Here is a 16,992-nt window from a genome sequence, read left to right on the forward strand (position 1 = left end):
CTTAATAAAGTTTTGTTGACTTTTTTGTTGAATAAAATAAATTATAAAGGGGGAAAAAATCTAAAACAATGGACTTAGTACAAAGAAGTTATAATAGTTTAAATAGTTTCAATTAGGCTTTGAAAATGAAAAGTTGGAGTTTTTTGATTCATCTGCACCATCCCTTTTCCTTATGTCTGCTTTACTGATTTTTTTACCCTTACACTAGTAACATTTCAATTAGTAAGGATCATTTCTAGAATGGATAATTGAAACTGGTCCTTAATATCTTCTTGAATTGATTATAAGTTGTGCTGGCTTTGATTTCATCTTTTTGTAGTTTTGGTCACAAGTGAAAACGTTTTAAAATTAGTAGTGAAAGGAAATTTTAATTCCATCTCGCTTAAATTAGTGTACTAGTATATTCATTGTTTTCTTGGTGCCTTCTGTTTTCTTGCTATATATATTTTAAAAGTAACTATTTTTAATATTGCTGCTATTATTTTTATTCTCCCCTTTTCCTTCATGATTGTTAATATTGTCATGACCCAGCTGCATGTTCTGCTTCTTAGATTTTTACTCCGTTGTGGTGCTCATATATGTGTTCACTAGGTGAAGGTCATACTCTTGTTTTGAGGCACACAGCTGTAATTTTTGCTAGGGCCACTGCAGTGCTCAAACATGTGTTTGCCAGGGGCCACACTTCTGGCCATTGTGTGTGCACATCTTATTAGTTGTGGTGCTCGTTGGAGGTCATATTCTTTGTGGTACTTGGTACTTAAGCACACTTACATATTGTAGGCTAGTGAGCCCTTTGTTCGCAGAAGGGAGCACAGACTGCAGGCTCAAACAGCAGAGCGGGCAAGATCATGTGTGGAGCATGAGGACACTGAGCATTTTAACCCCTCACCATAAGCTTGCGAGACAGGTGTCGTGAGTCACAGTCTTACTCCTCTGTGTGGCTGTATGTATTGCGCCAGACTTTGTGCTGTTCAGGGGACCATATATTGCTTGGGATCGCACGCAGGGCTCCAGTTTGCAAGGTCTGCACTCTAGCTCTTTGAGATGCTTCCCTGGCCCTCAATAGCTGATTAGTTATATAATGTTGTGTTCTCTTCTTGTCTATTAATTTATTTGGGGGATATGGCCACACCAAGAGGTGTGTGAAAACTCCTTTATTGCTTTGCATATATGGATAGAACTTACTGTGATCAGATTTTACTGAATTTAAAATCATATATATTTCTTAGACTTTTAGCTATAAATTCCCTTTTTTTTTTTTAAAATTTAGTTTCTCTGAACTAAAAACCTGGGTCATCTGCGTGCAACGCAAAGACCCTACCCACTGTACTATTGCTCTAGCCCCTCATTGCTGAATTTTAAGACGTCTTTGTCCTTTAATGGATATACAGTTTACAAAGATTTTTTTCTCAGTCTTTGACTTGTCTTTTCATTCTTCTAATGGTGTCTTTGCAGAGCTGAAGTTTTTATTTTAATAAGATCCAACTTTCTTTTTTCTTTCATAATAAGGCCATTTCTTCATACACAGATTGTGGTTTTGTTCTTTTGTCTATAAAGTTAATTGCTTGGGGGCTGGAGTGATAGCACAGCGGGTAAGGCGTTAGCCTTGCACGAGGCTGACCCGGGTTCAATTCCCAGCATCCCATATGGTCCCTTGAGCACCGCCAGGGGTAATTCCTGAGTGCAGAGCCAGAAGTGACGCCTGTGCATACCTGGTGTGACCCAAAAAGAAAAAATTGTTTTATAGAACCCTTTCTAAAACCCATAGTTAATATGGATCCCACCCCCATTCCAGGTGTTATCTTCTGAGAGTTTTATGATTTAATATTATAGCTCAGTGACCCATTTGGAGTTAATTTTTGTGAATCATGTCAGGGATTTGTTGAGGCGCTATTTTCCCTGGGATTGGCATTTATATTTGTCCAGCTAATGCTTAGACTGTGTTTACTTTTTTGCTGAACTTTGTGAGAAGCTAAAATTCTTTCCTTTGTTCCTATTGTCTTCTGGTCTGGAAATTTATTCTTAAAAAGGATCTGAGAGGGTCAGAAAGACTGAGCTTCCAATATATGATATCAGTTGTATTAGACTTTTTGGGGTAACATTTCCTATGGAGTTTGTTTTTTAGCTCTAGTGGGCTATGGTACTCTATATACTTGGGTCTCATATCAATTTAGGATTAGCAGTTTATTCTGTGACCTAAATTCTATAAGAAGACTTGATGGTTTTGAGTTCTCTTATCTTGAGAGAATGGGTATAGAGCTTCTAACTCTTCACATGCTAACCAGAAATCATAAGTTCCTAGTAATAATTATTTTCTTACTCTGTTACAGTTTTTGTATTGAAAAATATAATATATATTGAGGTCATAGGATTTCTTTTGCACTACTTCATAATATGCCACAGTATGGCCACATCAGGTTTATTTCATCATTTCTGTCCTGGTGGATACTCAATTTCTACCACTCTTTCCCGTTATTAATAGTACTGCTAGAAATACATGTGTGTATTTGCATATTGTTGCTGTTATTTCCTTTGTACTCCATGTAGGTTGGATATCTTAGATAAGAAAATATTTGTACTTGTAGTTGATTACTTTGCAAAATAATTTAGCAGTGTATGAATTTGAATATCATTTGATAATGTAAATCTGGTTGACTGCTCTCTCATTGTTGTTCTTAGGATAGAATTTCCTGATTACTAGTCAGGAAATGGAGCATCTTCTGTTTGCTTAACTTTTTGTTTTTCTATATGCATTCTTTGTGAAGTCCTTTCTTCAGATTGGTTGTCTTTTCCTTATTTGTTTCTTAAGCACAGTTTATAATATACTTTATTATATTTGTCGAAACGTTTGATAATGCTATCTTAAAAATGAAGTAAAAATCTATGCTTACACAAGCTGTTCTCAGAAATTTGATAGTAGGTAGATTTCTTTTATAGTTTGTATATAATTTTCTACTAAATGTTTTACTAGGCATGTTATATTTATAAATGTTATACAGTAAGTCACTAGTGCTTAAAAACAACATAAACATAAAAAATACTAAGCTGTAGAAAGTTTTTTCTTGGCAGGGTTCACCCAGCAGTGCTCAGGACTTCCTCCTGGGCTGTGCTAAGGGATTATTCCCAATAATAAGGTCAGGACGCCTTATATGGTGCTACGCATCGAATCCAGGTTGGCCCCATGCTCAGAAAAACTTTTCTTAAAGGCAATTCAGTACCTAGTAAAGAGATTTCAGGAACTATCAAAGCATTGCTTTGAACTACTTTCACAGTAGGGTTGGAGAGGTAGAGGGGAGGATGAAGCACTTCCTGCAGGAGACTGGCCCCAGCTCAGTCTCTTCCCCCCATCTAGTCTTCTGACCCTGAGCCCAGAGCCAAGAGTGGGGTAACTCCTGAGCACAGCAAGAAGTTGCCCCCAAACCAAAAACTAAATAACAAATTCCTTAAATATATAACATTTGAAAAAGGTCAAATTTGAATACATTTTTAAGTCTAGAGAGAATAAAAGCCTTCAGAAATTGCTTCTCTTTCAGTTTGTTTTATACATTAAATTTATTTCTGAAATACTCAAACCTGAGTAGAGAAAACATGAAGAAATAGCTCAGTGGATTGACAGTGTGCATCTTTTGCATGCAGGAGCCTGGGTTCTATCCTGCTTAGTTAGACCCCTGAAGGAGCACGAAGTTGGGAGTAGGCCCTGAGCACTCCTGAGTGTGCCCCTCTTCCTATTACCCCCTCCCCTCCCCCACACATGGAGCAACAAGAGTGAGTAGCCTCTCATCACTTCCCAGGTGGACACGGGACACAACAGTTACATCTGAGCTCCACGGAAACACAGCCACACACAGTCACACTCAGCACCAAACTGAGTGTAGCACACACAAACATGCAAAGAAAAACCTTAAAATGACTCCATGTCACTATCTTTTCACATTTCATAGTTGGGCACGTACATGGCAACTACGTGCTTTACCAGCTATACTATCGGTCCATCACATATAGCCTATTTTTAAAGTGAATCATTATCCTAGGTATATTGTAAGCATCATTCCTTGTCTATAATTTATAATCTGCAGAGACTGGTAAGCTCTTTGTGGCGTATTCAATATGCCAAATTCAGTAACAATGATGGGTGTCATTCCCCTTACCCTGAAAAGAGCCTCCAATGCGGCATCGCTGGTAAGAATGAGTAAAGAGAGGCTGCTAAATCTCAGGGCTAGGATGCATGGAGACGTTATTGGTGCCCACTCGAGCAAGTTGTTGATTAACGGGATGAAAATGATGATGATGATGATGATGATAATTTGTAATGAAGTTGTGAACATGTTTGGGAAAAAAAAAAAAGGCCAGGACTGGAGACAGTGCAGCCATAAGGGCACACACTTGGCATGCTCCTTAGATAGGTTTGACTCCCAGCACCACATGGTTGTCTGAGCATCACCAGGTACAGCCCTGGAGGTCTCCAGCAGTTCTCAGGAGACTCCGGTCATCCCCAGGCCCTCTGGTATTGAACACCAGCTGGGTTTCAGACTACTCATCCTCTTGAGCACTGCTTGGCAACAATGCCCCTGCCAACAGTAAAGACAGGTGACCTTGTAGCTAACAACACTGGTCATCACTTGTAATACCATCTAATAATTCATATTGATACTTACTCAGTTTTCCAAAAAAAAAAAGCTTTTTAAAAAACAATTGGCTTTGTTTTAATATACATGATTCAAAATCTGTACTTCTCAAATCTGCTGTAGTTTATGGTATCTCCTTGATTTTTAAAGCTTTTATTCTGTTTATTTATTGAAGATTGGGTAGGCTGCATTTGGATTTGGCTAAACCCTTCACTTCATTTTAGTGGTGTTTAGCTTGTTCTGGTTCTTATGTTACTATAAATTGTAATTTGATGTAGATTCTTTTTGTGCTAAGAGTTCAGTTCCTTGGCAGTTGCCCTCACTGGAGGTTGCTGTCTCGTAGTTTCTGTGCACAGGGATTTAGGAACACCCATGCAGGCTGGTTACTTTTGTCTCGTGACTTCTCTCGTGAAATTGCAGCAACGTTGATTTGGGAGTGTTGTAACTGGAAAACCTCACCAGGGTCAGAAACCCGACTCATGAGGTGGCCCTCAGGTAGATAGATAATACTTGGTCATGGTCACACTGTAGACAACAGGTGTCAGCTCTGTGTTTGAGCTTTTGCAGAATTACTCTTCTCTCTGGACAGCATGGTGACGAGCTTTTCTGGCTTATCCTGGCTTTTCCAAGAAAGTAAGATTAAAGAAATAGTGTTGTTTTTTTTTAAACCTAGTTATGGTAGTTAATCACATTAAATAGAATGTTCATAACTGCATTTGGCCTTTTAGAATCTTGGCAGTTTGGACCCAGTCCAAGGTTCAGATTGTTTAAAGAGGACAGAAAAGAAACTTTCTTGGTGTTCCCTTTCCTGATTTTAACATGCTCTAGGTGTCACTTTTCAGTGTATATATGGCAATTTGAATATGCTAATCTCAATAATAAAGCTTTTCTGTCCTTAAAATATGCTCAACATGGATATATATTTTGCAGCATAGATATTTTATGCAGCAAGTTTATTCTGCGTTTAGTTTTAGCAGTTTTCAAATTTAAGCACTGCTTTAAAAAAAACACAAGATCTTCTTTGGTTTAATGATTTGGGTTTTTGGGTTTGTTTTTGTCCTTGCTCCTGATTCTGCCTAGGGACGATTCCTGAGCAGAGTGCAAGGCAGATGGCCAGGGATATGGGGTGCCAGGGATTGAATCTGGTCGGACACAAGCAAGGCAAATGCCCTACCCACAGTAATATCTATCTCCCTGGCCCTAATGTTGCATTTTAATTATAGAAAACATTAGCACCGTTCCACATTCAAAAATGTAGAATAGAGCATATTCAAAATAGTTTTAATTAAAAAAAATATTTTCAGAAACCAGAGACGTGGTCCTGAGAATGTAGTGCTCGCCTTGTTTCTTACTTGTACCACACTAGGCTATAGTTTCTGGGCACCACCAAATAAAAAAAAAATAAAAGCCCCCGAATAAAAGATAAAAATAAAAAGCAACTTTTTATTTGGATTTTGTCCTAGAACAGATCAGTTTGATCTACTATAGGTCCAGTATGCTTTCAAACACATTTCTTTATTCCCACTAAATTGATATACCATCTTTTCATTTGTTAAAGTTCTTTATGTATTTGAGTATGTTTCTTCATTTCTGTTTAGCTTGATTTCTGATTTGTTTAATTGTTGGTATCACATTTTTTGATTATAGAAATTTTTACAACTTTAGACATTAATATACAACACTCCCTTTATTGCATATTCTTGTTGATATTACTAATTACTTTTACTTGTGAATATAACATCAACTTGCTTAATTGTAGGAGAAAAAGTGACTTTTTTTTTTTAATTTGGTGGGTGGGTTGGGTCACGCTTGGTGGTACTCAGGGCTTACTCCTGGTTCTGTGCTCAGGGTTCACTCCAGGCGGTGCTCATGGGACCATATGCAATGCCGGGGATCGAACCAGGGTCGGCCGCATGCAAGGCAAGCTCCTTACCCCTGTACTATGTCTCCAGCCCCCAAATTTTATTTTTAGTTTTTTTTTTTTTTTTTTTTTGGTGGGGGGGGCACTTGACGATGTTCAGGGATTACTCCTGGTGATGCTGGGGTTGAACTAAGGTCAGCTGCATGCAAGGCAAGCACCTTAGCAGCTGTACCCTACAGCCCTAAGAAAAATTGTTTTTAATAATTTAACTTGTGTCTTATGTATTAACTGGGAACATGGACATTATCATCATATTTAGCATTTCGGAGTTGTCTTATTTTTAACCTGGTACTTATGTTAATAACTGTAATATATTTATGCTGTTTTTCTATATTTTGTTCCTATTTTTAAAGTTTTCTTTAATTGAATGTCTTCAGAAAAATCATGTTCTTTGTCTAGAGGGCTTTAGCTCTCCTATTTCAATTGTTAAACTTCTGAATTCATGCTATCTAGTAGAAGTAGAAAGTAGTTTGTTATATTTTAATTTAAAATTAAATAGCCTTATTAAAATCAGTCTTAATAGTAGTTTTTATTAATCCAATATATCTAATAGAACTTTTTAGTACATAGTAACTTCTTCAGTAAAGGGTGTTATTGAGATGTTTTTATATTTTTTATTATTCTGTCTTTAAAATGTACTGTATATTTTATATTTCTGGCACGTTTGAATCAGCCACATTTCAGGTGTTAAGTAGCTGTGTGCAGCTCTAAATACTTTGTCTATGTTAAACCTTGTGGATAGTACTTAAATATCATAATTCCCTTAGGGTAGTGAGATATATCAGTAGTTGATAGTTACTTTAGTTCAACATTATCAATACATCTTCACATCAATACTATATCTCAACAGTGTTTTTTCAAGTGTGTGGTATGGAATAGATGTACTATAATTCAGGATTTTGGGTTCTTTTTTATTTCTTGTTTTGTTTTGTTTCATTTACTTAATACTTCAAGTTTTCATTGTTTTTAGTGAAAATGATTTTCATCCTTAAATCTTTGCAAAGCCCATCAATATATAATACACTAAAATGTATTAATATAAAAGACAGAAATAACTACATTATCATAACAAGGGGAAAACAAACTTTTTTATTGACATTTCTTTAAAGGATTTTGATATTAATGAGTTTGTATAATTGTTAAAGTTTATTACTACTGAAATTTTTTCTCTTTTCTTGATTTATCATGGGCTAATATGCTGTCAATTTAGGAATGCAGTTTTATACTCCTCCCAGTCTATAAGACTCACTGTATCTACCACCGAAGTTTCAGTGCCACCCCACAATGCACTTTCAATTTTTTTCATCTGTGCAGTGATTTTGTTTTTTAATGAATTGTGATGTGGTATGAAGGTCTTCTGTATTTTGCTTTTTTTTCAACCCTATCATAGATGCACTCATATAATGTCTTTCAGTGTTTATATTTTGTCTTTAATTTAACTTATTTACTTTCAGAATTCTTAATTTCAGTAAGACACTTGTCTATCCCACCTGGCAATTTAGTATGACATTAGTTGCTGGTTTCAGAGAGGGACCATCAATATTTTAAAAGAATACTTCTGTTGCAAGTTTACATGAGATCTCTCATGTCAGCTATTTTAAATTAGGAGTCAATTGTGAACTTCAGATGCTTTCTTAAGGGTGCATTGAGCTTCACTTTATTAAATTCTATTAGCAGTTTTGTTCTTTTTAATTGTTAAGTTAGACTATTTAGGTATTTCTCAGTAAAGTTTGAAGTGACAGTAGCAATTCTCTTTAAGGATAATTTTTTTCCCTAGTATTTTCTTTTTAAAAACTTGACCTAAAGGAGAGGTTTATGAATAGTCATGTTCAATGTATTACTCTTGTTCATAGGTGCATTTTATCTGGTTTTTGAATATATGGACCATGATCTGATGGGACTTCTGGAATCAGGCTTGGTTCATTTTAATGAAAATCACATAAAATCCTTTATGAGACAGCTCATGGAAGGTCTGGATTACTGTCATAAGAAGAACTTTTTACATAGAGATATTAAATGTTCAAATATTCTTCTAAATAATAGGTATGTATGAATTTGATATCTATTTTTAAATGAATATTAAATAGTATATGCCATAATTCTGTGTAGATTTTTAAAGTTTGTGAGTCTGATGAGAGTTAGTACAGTGCATCAAGTATTTGCCTTAAACACAGTGAGTCCAGGTTTCTATCGCTGTACTACACACCCTCCCCAAGGCCCGCCCGAGTGACCCCTGAACTCCGTGCACAGTTTGTGTGCCCCCAGCCCACACACCCTCTCCAATGTATTTAAGATTTATCTCATTGCTCAAGTTATTTTAACCCAGCCAACATCATTAATGTTTGGGTGAGGTCTGAAGTTGTGTGTTTTATCTTCCAGTAATAGATTTGTATCACCCAAAATAATATGTATTTTTATTCTTAAAAGTACTGTGGTGGGTCTTGTATTGATAACATGATTTCAGTTAATGTTAAGAATATATATGATTTTTTTGGTTAATGCTTTATTTGGCTTTTGGGCCACACCCTATGATGCTCAGGGCTTACTCCTTTCTCTGGGCCCAGGGATCACTCATGATGGGCTGGGGGTGGGCGGATATGGAGTGCCGGGAATGGAACCCTATTCAGCTTTGCTCAAGGCAAGCTCCTGATTTGTTGTACTATCTCTCCATGCCCTATATGTGTGGGTTTTTTTAAATTTAAATGTGAATAGCCATAGATTTATTATTCTGGTCCCCTTTGTTAAATTGCACATTTGTTTTTGATGCTTAAACAGTCATGATTTGCTTTTCTGTTTGGTTTTTGGGGCTATCAGCAGCAGTTAGTGATACTCCCACCTCAATGCTAGGGGTTTTTTTTTTTTCCAGCAGTGTGTCAGAAACCATATGGTGTCAGGTTAGATCATCCAGGTTTTCTGTATGCAAACCATGTGCTCCAACCCTTTGAATTATCTTTCTGGCCCTTATTATAGTTTTTTGTGTGTGTGCCTGGGGGTCTTGAGGGATCGAAAGCCGATGTCCACAGCAGTACAACCGCAGAGTTTTTAAGATGAATTTTTGAAGTATGTTTATACATACATACATGCATTTGTATTTCAAGTCTACACGTTTTACTAGAACATGTCATGAAGTCTGAAAATTCTTTTATAATTGGTCTATTAGTCTAAATGAGGTATACCTGGTTGTAATTTTGGTTGGTAGAAGTAGTTTTCTATGCCTATCATCTTGAAGAATAAGAAAAATTTTGACCGTATGATTTTGAGCATAACTTTGGACATGTTACTTGTCTACTTCTCGTTTAGTAGAAGGGTTATTTCATTTCTTTTGAGAAATGCTGTTCTAAGCATTCTAAACCTGTCACTTTGCATCTGTTATGCTAGAATAAAACTAGTGGTAATTGCCACGTTAGTTTTTGAAGTAGAAATGGTATGTATTAGAAGGATCCAAAAACAAGTTCTGACTTTTTGTGTTACCTGCTGGTGAATATGTCTAGTTGCCTTCTCCCCCATAGGCCTTTGAATCAAAATTATTTTGATTTATCTTTAATAATTAAACATAAATAGGCATAATCAATTCAGTTAGTAATTGAATATGAATGGGTATAATCAATTTACTGTAACTATTTTTTGTTGATATAATTTTTTTGTCTTTCATCAGAGGGCAGATAAAACTTGCAGATTTTGGACTTGCTCGATTGTATAGCTCAGAAGAGAGGTAAGAGTATTTTAAAAATAATACTGTAGACAATAGATACCTGTTTTAGATGCTACTCTAGACGTGTTTCAACAGCTATTTTTTTAAAAGGGGATTTTCCTTTTAACTTAAAAAGATAATGAAATTTATTATCAGTTTGACTACAAAATTTTCTGTATCTATTCCCTTGAATTTAGAGGTATTTTTTTTAACTCTTAGAAGTACATGCAATAACTTAAAACATGTCATTTTTAATGTAACAAGTTTTAGGAATTTTTTCAGGATTCATGCTAGATTTCTAATTTAGATCTAGACATTAAGATGTTCATACTTCTTGTGATTAGTGAAAAAATCCAGTGTATATGCTTTTCATAAAATTTTGTTCAACTAATGGACTTTGTTTTAATTATTAGCATGGACTTTTCCTTTTTTCTTTTTGAAATGGAATGTTGAATTTCAGTGGAGTGATAGAGTTGTGGTGTGTTCACTGAGTCATTGTTTCCATTGATCTGCCAAAGTGATGATAATTTTGAGTTTAGAAGAGTAGGAAATGTAAAATCCTGTCACTTTGCATCTTCAGGTACCTTTTCTGCTTAATCAAATTGTGATTAAAAACTATCACTTTGTGGCGTAAATAAGTATTATATCCGTTAAAATTTATTTCTTTTATTAAAATGTACCATTTTCAAATGCAAATAGTTTGAAAAAAATTAATTCAAATTTATTTAGAATTAAAGAACTATGCTTAATTTAGTGGATGATATGTAGCACTGTAGCACTGTCATCCTGTTCATCGATTTGCTTGAGCGGGCACCAGTTATGTCTCCATTGTGAGACTTGTTACTGTTTTTGGCATATCGAATATGCCACGGGTAGCTTTCCAAGCTCTGCCATGTGGGCAGGATACTCTCGGTAGCTTGCCAGGCTCTCCGAGAGGGACAGAGGAATTGTACCCAGATCAGCCTCATGCAAGGCAAACACCATACCTGCTGTTGCTATCGCTCCGGTCCCTACAATATATGTATTAAGTAAAATTTGATAACATGCTGATTTCTTACATATTAAAATCTACCTGCTCAGAATACTATATTAAAGTTTTCTAGAGCTTGAAATAAACATCTAGCAATTAATTTGTTATTTGTATTTCTTTACTACAACCTTTATCGTAACATACCAAATATATCCAAATCTTAAGTCACTTTGAAGTATTTTCTAATTATTGGCTATTACAAATAGAACAACTGAATTCTCCAAGGAATTATTAAAAGGCTTGGTTTCCACCTTGAGTACATTTAAGCTTATCACTGTATAGGGATCATATACTTTTTTCTCTTACTCTTTTGGCTTTGACTATGTATTTTTTGAGTTTAAGGGAAAGTGGATCGAGTTGTATCTAACATGTAGCAAGTGAAGATGAGTGTTTAATATAGTTCTACTCTGTAGAAAAGGGACCAGAGAGATAGTTCAGTGTGTACTCAGGTTCGATTCTAAGTATTCCATATGGACCCCCTGAGCACTGCCAGCAGTAATCTAATTACTTTAAACTTGAATAATCATTTTCTTAGTTAAAGATCAATATTGCTTTTTTGTCACATTTGGCATTGAGGGGACAAGAGGGAAGGAGGGAGGGAGGAGTTAGGAGTCAGGCGTTAGGCGCTGGCCTTGTACCAGCTAACCTGGGTTTGATCCCCCAGCATCCCATATGGTCCCTTGAGCAGCACCAGGTGTGATTGATTCCTGAGTGCCAAGCACAGCTGATTGTGGCTGCTCCTCCCCCCAAAAAAAACCATTTGGTATTTAGGATATATAGAATACAAGAACAGAAAATTTGACCCCATATCTTCATCACTGACTCAGTTTTCAGTATCTTTTTTTGGTGAGTTTGGGTTTTGGGAGGCACATGACCGTTTGCGCAGACAACTTCCAAGTTTGTACTCTGGGGTTGCTCTTGGCAGTGCTCACAAATCATATGGTGCTGGGAATTGAACAGACTGAGCTACATGCAAGTCAGGTGCTGTAAAACATGTAATATCTCTCTGACCTTCAGTGTCTTTGTTTTTTGTTTTGTTTTTGGGCCACTTCTGCAATAATTAGTGTAGTACTGTTGCTCTGTGCTCACGGATTACTCCTGGCAAGCTTTGGGGAACATATGTAGTCCCAGGGTTCAAATCCAGCTCCTCTATATGCAAAGCTAGCTCCTTGTACACAACAGCCCTCTGTATCTTTTTTTTTAAATTGTTTTTTTTTTTTTTTTTTTTGCTTTCTGGGTCACACCCGGCGATGCACAGGGGTTACTCCTGGTTCTACACTCAGGAATTACTCCTGGCGGTGCTCAGGGGACCATATGGGATGCTGGGATTAGAACCCGGGTCGGCCGCGTGCAAGGCAAACGCCCTACCCGCTGTGCTATCGCTCCAGCCCCTTTTTAATTTTTAATTTTTAATTTTTAATTTTTTTTTAAATTGTTTTTTCTCCTAGAAGTTTCCAGCTGTAATTTTTCTTAAATTTTACCAATTCATTACTCTGTTCTGTTTCCAAATGATGGGAATCCTCCGTTATACAACGGCTCCATATCAGAAAATATGTGCTTTTCATATCGGCTAAAGTCTTGTAGCTTATTTCACAGAAATATAAAACATGTTGTCGTAAGAAACTTCGTTTTGTGGCCTGGAATTGCTATTTAATCAGTTGTAGAACTTTGGGTAAGTCGTTTAATCTTTCAGTATCACGTTCTGAATTTTCAGATAAAGGATTTAAAAGTCTCTCATATCCTACCTAGGCCGCAGCAATAGTGTAGCAGGTAGGGCATTTCCTTTGCATGTGCCCAACCTGAGTCCATACCCTGCAGCCCATGTCGTCCCCCGAGCACCTTGGGTGTGGCCTCAAAACCACGAACCACCCCCCATCCATTATCTCTTCCTTCTATACACAAACCCTCTCATGTCTTTCTGGAGTTAAAAATCGCAAATTAAAAACTTTTAAACATTTTTACATGCAATATTGCCACCTAGTGGCGTTTTATGAAATTGCCATTAAAAACAAAACGCCATTGGTGGTAGTGGGAGAGAATGTTATTTTTGCTATGGTTTAAGGACAGTGTGAATCATATTCAGGATTAAAATTGTGCACTCACTGCTGTTCTTATGTATTTGTACATTTTTTTCACTCAAGCTAGAATTTTAACAAGTCATATTTTTTAATGCCCTAAAATAGCATTTCTCCGAGCAAGGGCTTTACGGCTTTCTGATAGTCCACAGGATATTCCTCGAGAACCACAGTGAAAATTAGTGAATGAGGAGTCAACCATAGGACAAGGGAGGTGCCAAGGAAGGTGGACAGGGTTGGAGGTGGACTATGGTCAGAAAAGCATCGAGAAACACTGCCATAAAACACAAAGCTCACTCATAATAATGCTGATTTAGAATAAGGACTTGATTTGGAGACATAATATAGATGATGTCAGATTCAGACAGACCTGAAGTTCAAGAGATATTACAGCTGATCTCTAAACCTATGTGTTAACTGGGTATTTATACTTGGATAAACTAAGTAATTTGTATTAAACAGATTCTTCCTATTGCCCTACCACCATCTGTTCCCTTTTTTTCCTTTTTTTTTTATCATTTACTTTTAAGTGTTTAGACATAAGTCATAGAGATCATTTATAGAGTTCTGTTGGTTTTACTTACTACCTATCTCTGCCACCAGAGAATAATAATGTTGAAACTTTGAATTCCCCTAAACATATTGAACCTTTGAAATTGAAAACCTTCATGGCTGTTTTCTTTTGTATAGAATTATACTTATTACCTTAGTCTGACAACTTGTTTTTTCTTATTTGATACTCTTTGTATGTCCTTTGAAATTTTCTCAAATACCACTGTTAATATTTGTTACATTTTTCTTTGTATCATGTATATTTTTCATTATTTTATGTAGTACTTAGTATATTGGACTGGAGCAGGTAGGGCATTTGCCTCACATGCGGCTGACCTGGGTTTGATTACTTCGTCCCTCTCGGAGAGCCCGGCAAGCTACTGAGAGTATTCTGCTCACATGGCAGAGCCTGGCAAGCCACGTGTGGCGTATTTGATATACCAAAGTCTCACAATGGAGGTGTTACTGGTGCCCACTTGAAATCAATGAACAACGGATGACAGTGCTACAGTGCTACTTAGTATATTATATTTATCTGTATTGCCATTGATATATAGAGGATCTGAATAGCTCCCACCATGAATGGTTAGGAGTTAAACCACTTGCTTGCTTTAGTGTTTTAACATGTATTTGTTTACAGCGAAGAAACAAAGTTAACTAGCATTTATGTACATTATCATATATTAAATAGTAATTTAAGGAGCAGCAACCTTCTGAGATGGGTGGTATAGATTTAATTCTTGTATATGTAAATGTTCTTTATTTTGAAGATAGAGAGCTAGCTTAGAATATGAAAATTTTCAAGATCATACAATTATTTTGTAATTGTTAAAAACAGTTGCAAGTTAAACTTGCAACAAATTCAACCTGGGTGCCAGATAGATAACTCACAGTGCTGGAGCCTGCTCTGCTTGCTGGCACCCTACGTTCTATCGCTTTCATGGCATGGTCTCCAGAACCCCGTGGGGACTTAACCCAGGTGTGGCCCAGAAACAGCCAAATCACAATCTAAGTTAGTAGGCAAAAGGATGGGTCTCAAATGGGAGAACACATGCCTTGCAGTTTATGAGGACTGGTTCAGTGCCTAGCGCTGCAGTTTTTCCCCATCCCACACCTCCACCAACTGTTCTCTGCAAAGCAGTAGAGGGCCAGAGTAATAGTTCAGCAGGTAGAGTGCTTGCCTGGCCCGTGGCTGACCCAGGAGTGATCTCTCAGTGCAGAGCAGAAGCAAGTCATGTGCACAGCTGGGGTGGCCCAGAAACGAAAGCAAAGAGAAAGATAAAAAGCTTAAAAACATTGATATCATTAGTGCCTAGCTATCTAAGAATAACAGCTTATTAAAGCTAGTGATTTGTTTTTTATTTAAATGGTATTTTGTGTGTATTTTGGTAGATTGCAAAATTTATTGTTTAGAACATAATCATGAAACAAATGGGATTATTTAGTTTATAGTTATGTTTTTAATCCAATTCACAAGATTAAAATAAAGGATGGCATATGTATTATCACAGTAGTTTGAATTTTTTCATTTTGGGGTCTAAATTTTCATTTATCTAACTTCGATTAATTATATTTTATGAAAATATGATACTTTCATTTTAATGTCCTAGTTTGAAAATCGCTTTAGTGCTTTTTTCTTTGTCTTTACATTTGTAAACATAGCATTTTAATCTTTACATGTAATATAATCTTGATAGTCTTATAAACAGTATCGTATTGAGTGTTTTAAAATTGGCCTCAGTCTCTGCTAACTGCCTACCCTGGAATTTGCTTTTATGATGAAGTCCTTTTCTTAGTGTATTTTCTCAGTGATTGGTTTTTGATGAAAGGTAAAAGAAAGGCATGAAACCTTTTTTACAGGATTTTTTTATAATCAAAGGTTTTTCTTAATGAAACAATAATATGTCATTGTTTTCCAGTCAGTATTAGTGTTTTAATTCATTAAAACCTAGCTTATTTTAAAATTATTTTGAGACATTTAAGACAGGTGGTCAGAGTACAATGGGTGGACTTAATGTCAATCCTTGGTAACCCAGATGGTCCCCTGAGCCCACCAGGAGTGATCCCTTATTACAGAGCCAGGAGTAGGCCTTAAGCACTGCCAGGTGTGGCCCCCAAAACAAACAACACATTTTAAGTATAGTTACTGCACCAGTATCTTGAAAGTTTTCTGAGGAGTTCTTGGTGTCTTTCTGCCCCTGTACACTCTTATTTTATTTTATTTTTTTCAGCCCGGTTTCAATCTCTCTTTTTAAATTTGATTTAACTTTTATAATGTTCTTTATGATGATTTATTACATTCACTATTCAAACACCAATCTCGCCACCATTACACCTTTCCACTACTATTATTTCCAATTTTCCCAACCACCACCCAAGCCTGCCCCAATAGCAGACCCTAAATGATTTATTTTTTATTGCTTGTTATAAATAATTCACTAAAAATGATTAAAAAGTATTTCCTTAGAAGAAGTGTGTAAAGATTGTTGTATTTCACCCTGGAGCAATTAAAGCCCTTTTGTAAGAGATTACTAATATGTTGTTACAGGTTAAGCCTTGTGTGTTAATGTTTTCTTGATTGAAATTGGTTGCCTTTTACTTGACATCCCATCCAATATGGTGTGCTGTTCCTGGTATATAAGTGGTGTAGAGTATGAGATGTCACGCTCCAGGAATTCTAAACTTTTAAATGGGGTGATACAGCTAGAGTTAAATTTTTTACTGGATGGTGACTTTAGCGTCCAGAGTCATCTCTGCAACTTGTTGTTCTCTTTCGAGATTTATTTATGAGTCTCTGGTTTGTGACCAGTTAGTGAGCTTATGTGGCTCCAGAGGCATTTCATGGCTATGACTGCCGGACTCCTGGAAGAACAGAGAGATGGGGGGAAGTCGCCCATCCCAGACCCTGTGAGAGCCTGGAGATTCCTGTCACAAATCCCGCATACTTGAGTATTTCAACAGACACATCCCTGGATATGAGGCCCAGCCTGCATCTGTGGAGTCCGGCCTTGAACATGGCGGCGAGTGGGTTATGGAGGCTTCTGTCTGCCGGCCTCTGCTTGGGCGGGTGGTGCCCAAGTGAGACTCAGGCTGCTGTG

General features: G+C 36.6%; 1 protein-coding gene across 1 annotated transcript in view; it reads left to right on the forward strand.

The window, feature by feature from the left end:
- Window positions 1-16,992, forward strand: part of CDK13 (cyclin dependent kinase 13) — a 103,979-nt gene that overhangs the window by 60,275 nt on the left and 26,712 nt on the right. Inside the window, exons 6-7 of the mRNA XM_012932347.2 lie at window positions 8,400-8,589; window positions 10,202-10,258. Of these exons, the coding sequence (XP_012787801.2) occupies window positions 8,400-8,589; window positions 10,202-10,258 (247 nt within the window). The remainder of the gene's footprint in view (window positions 1-8,399; window positions 8,590-10,201; window positions 10,259-16,992) is intronic.

The sequence above is a fragment of the Sorex araneus genome, chromosome 1 (genome assembly GCF_027595985.1).
Source record: "Sorex araneus isolate mSorAra2 chromosome 1, mSorAra2.pri, whole genome shotgun sequence".
NCBI classification, from domain to species: domain Eukaryota; kingdom Metazoa; phylum Chordata; class Mammalia; order Eulipotyphla; family Soricidae; genus Sorex; species Sorex araneus.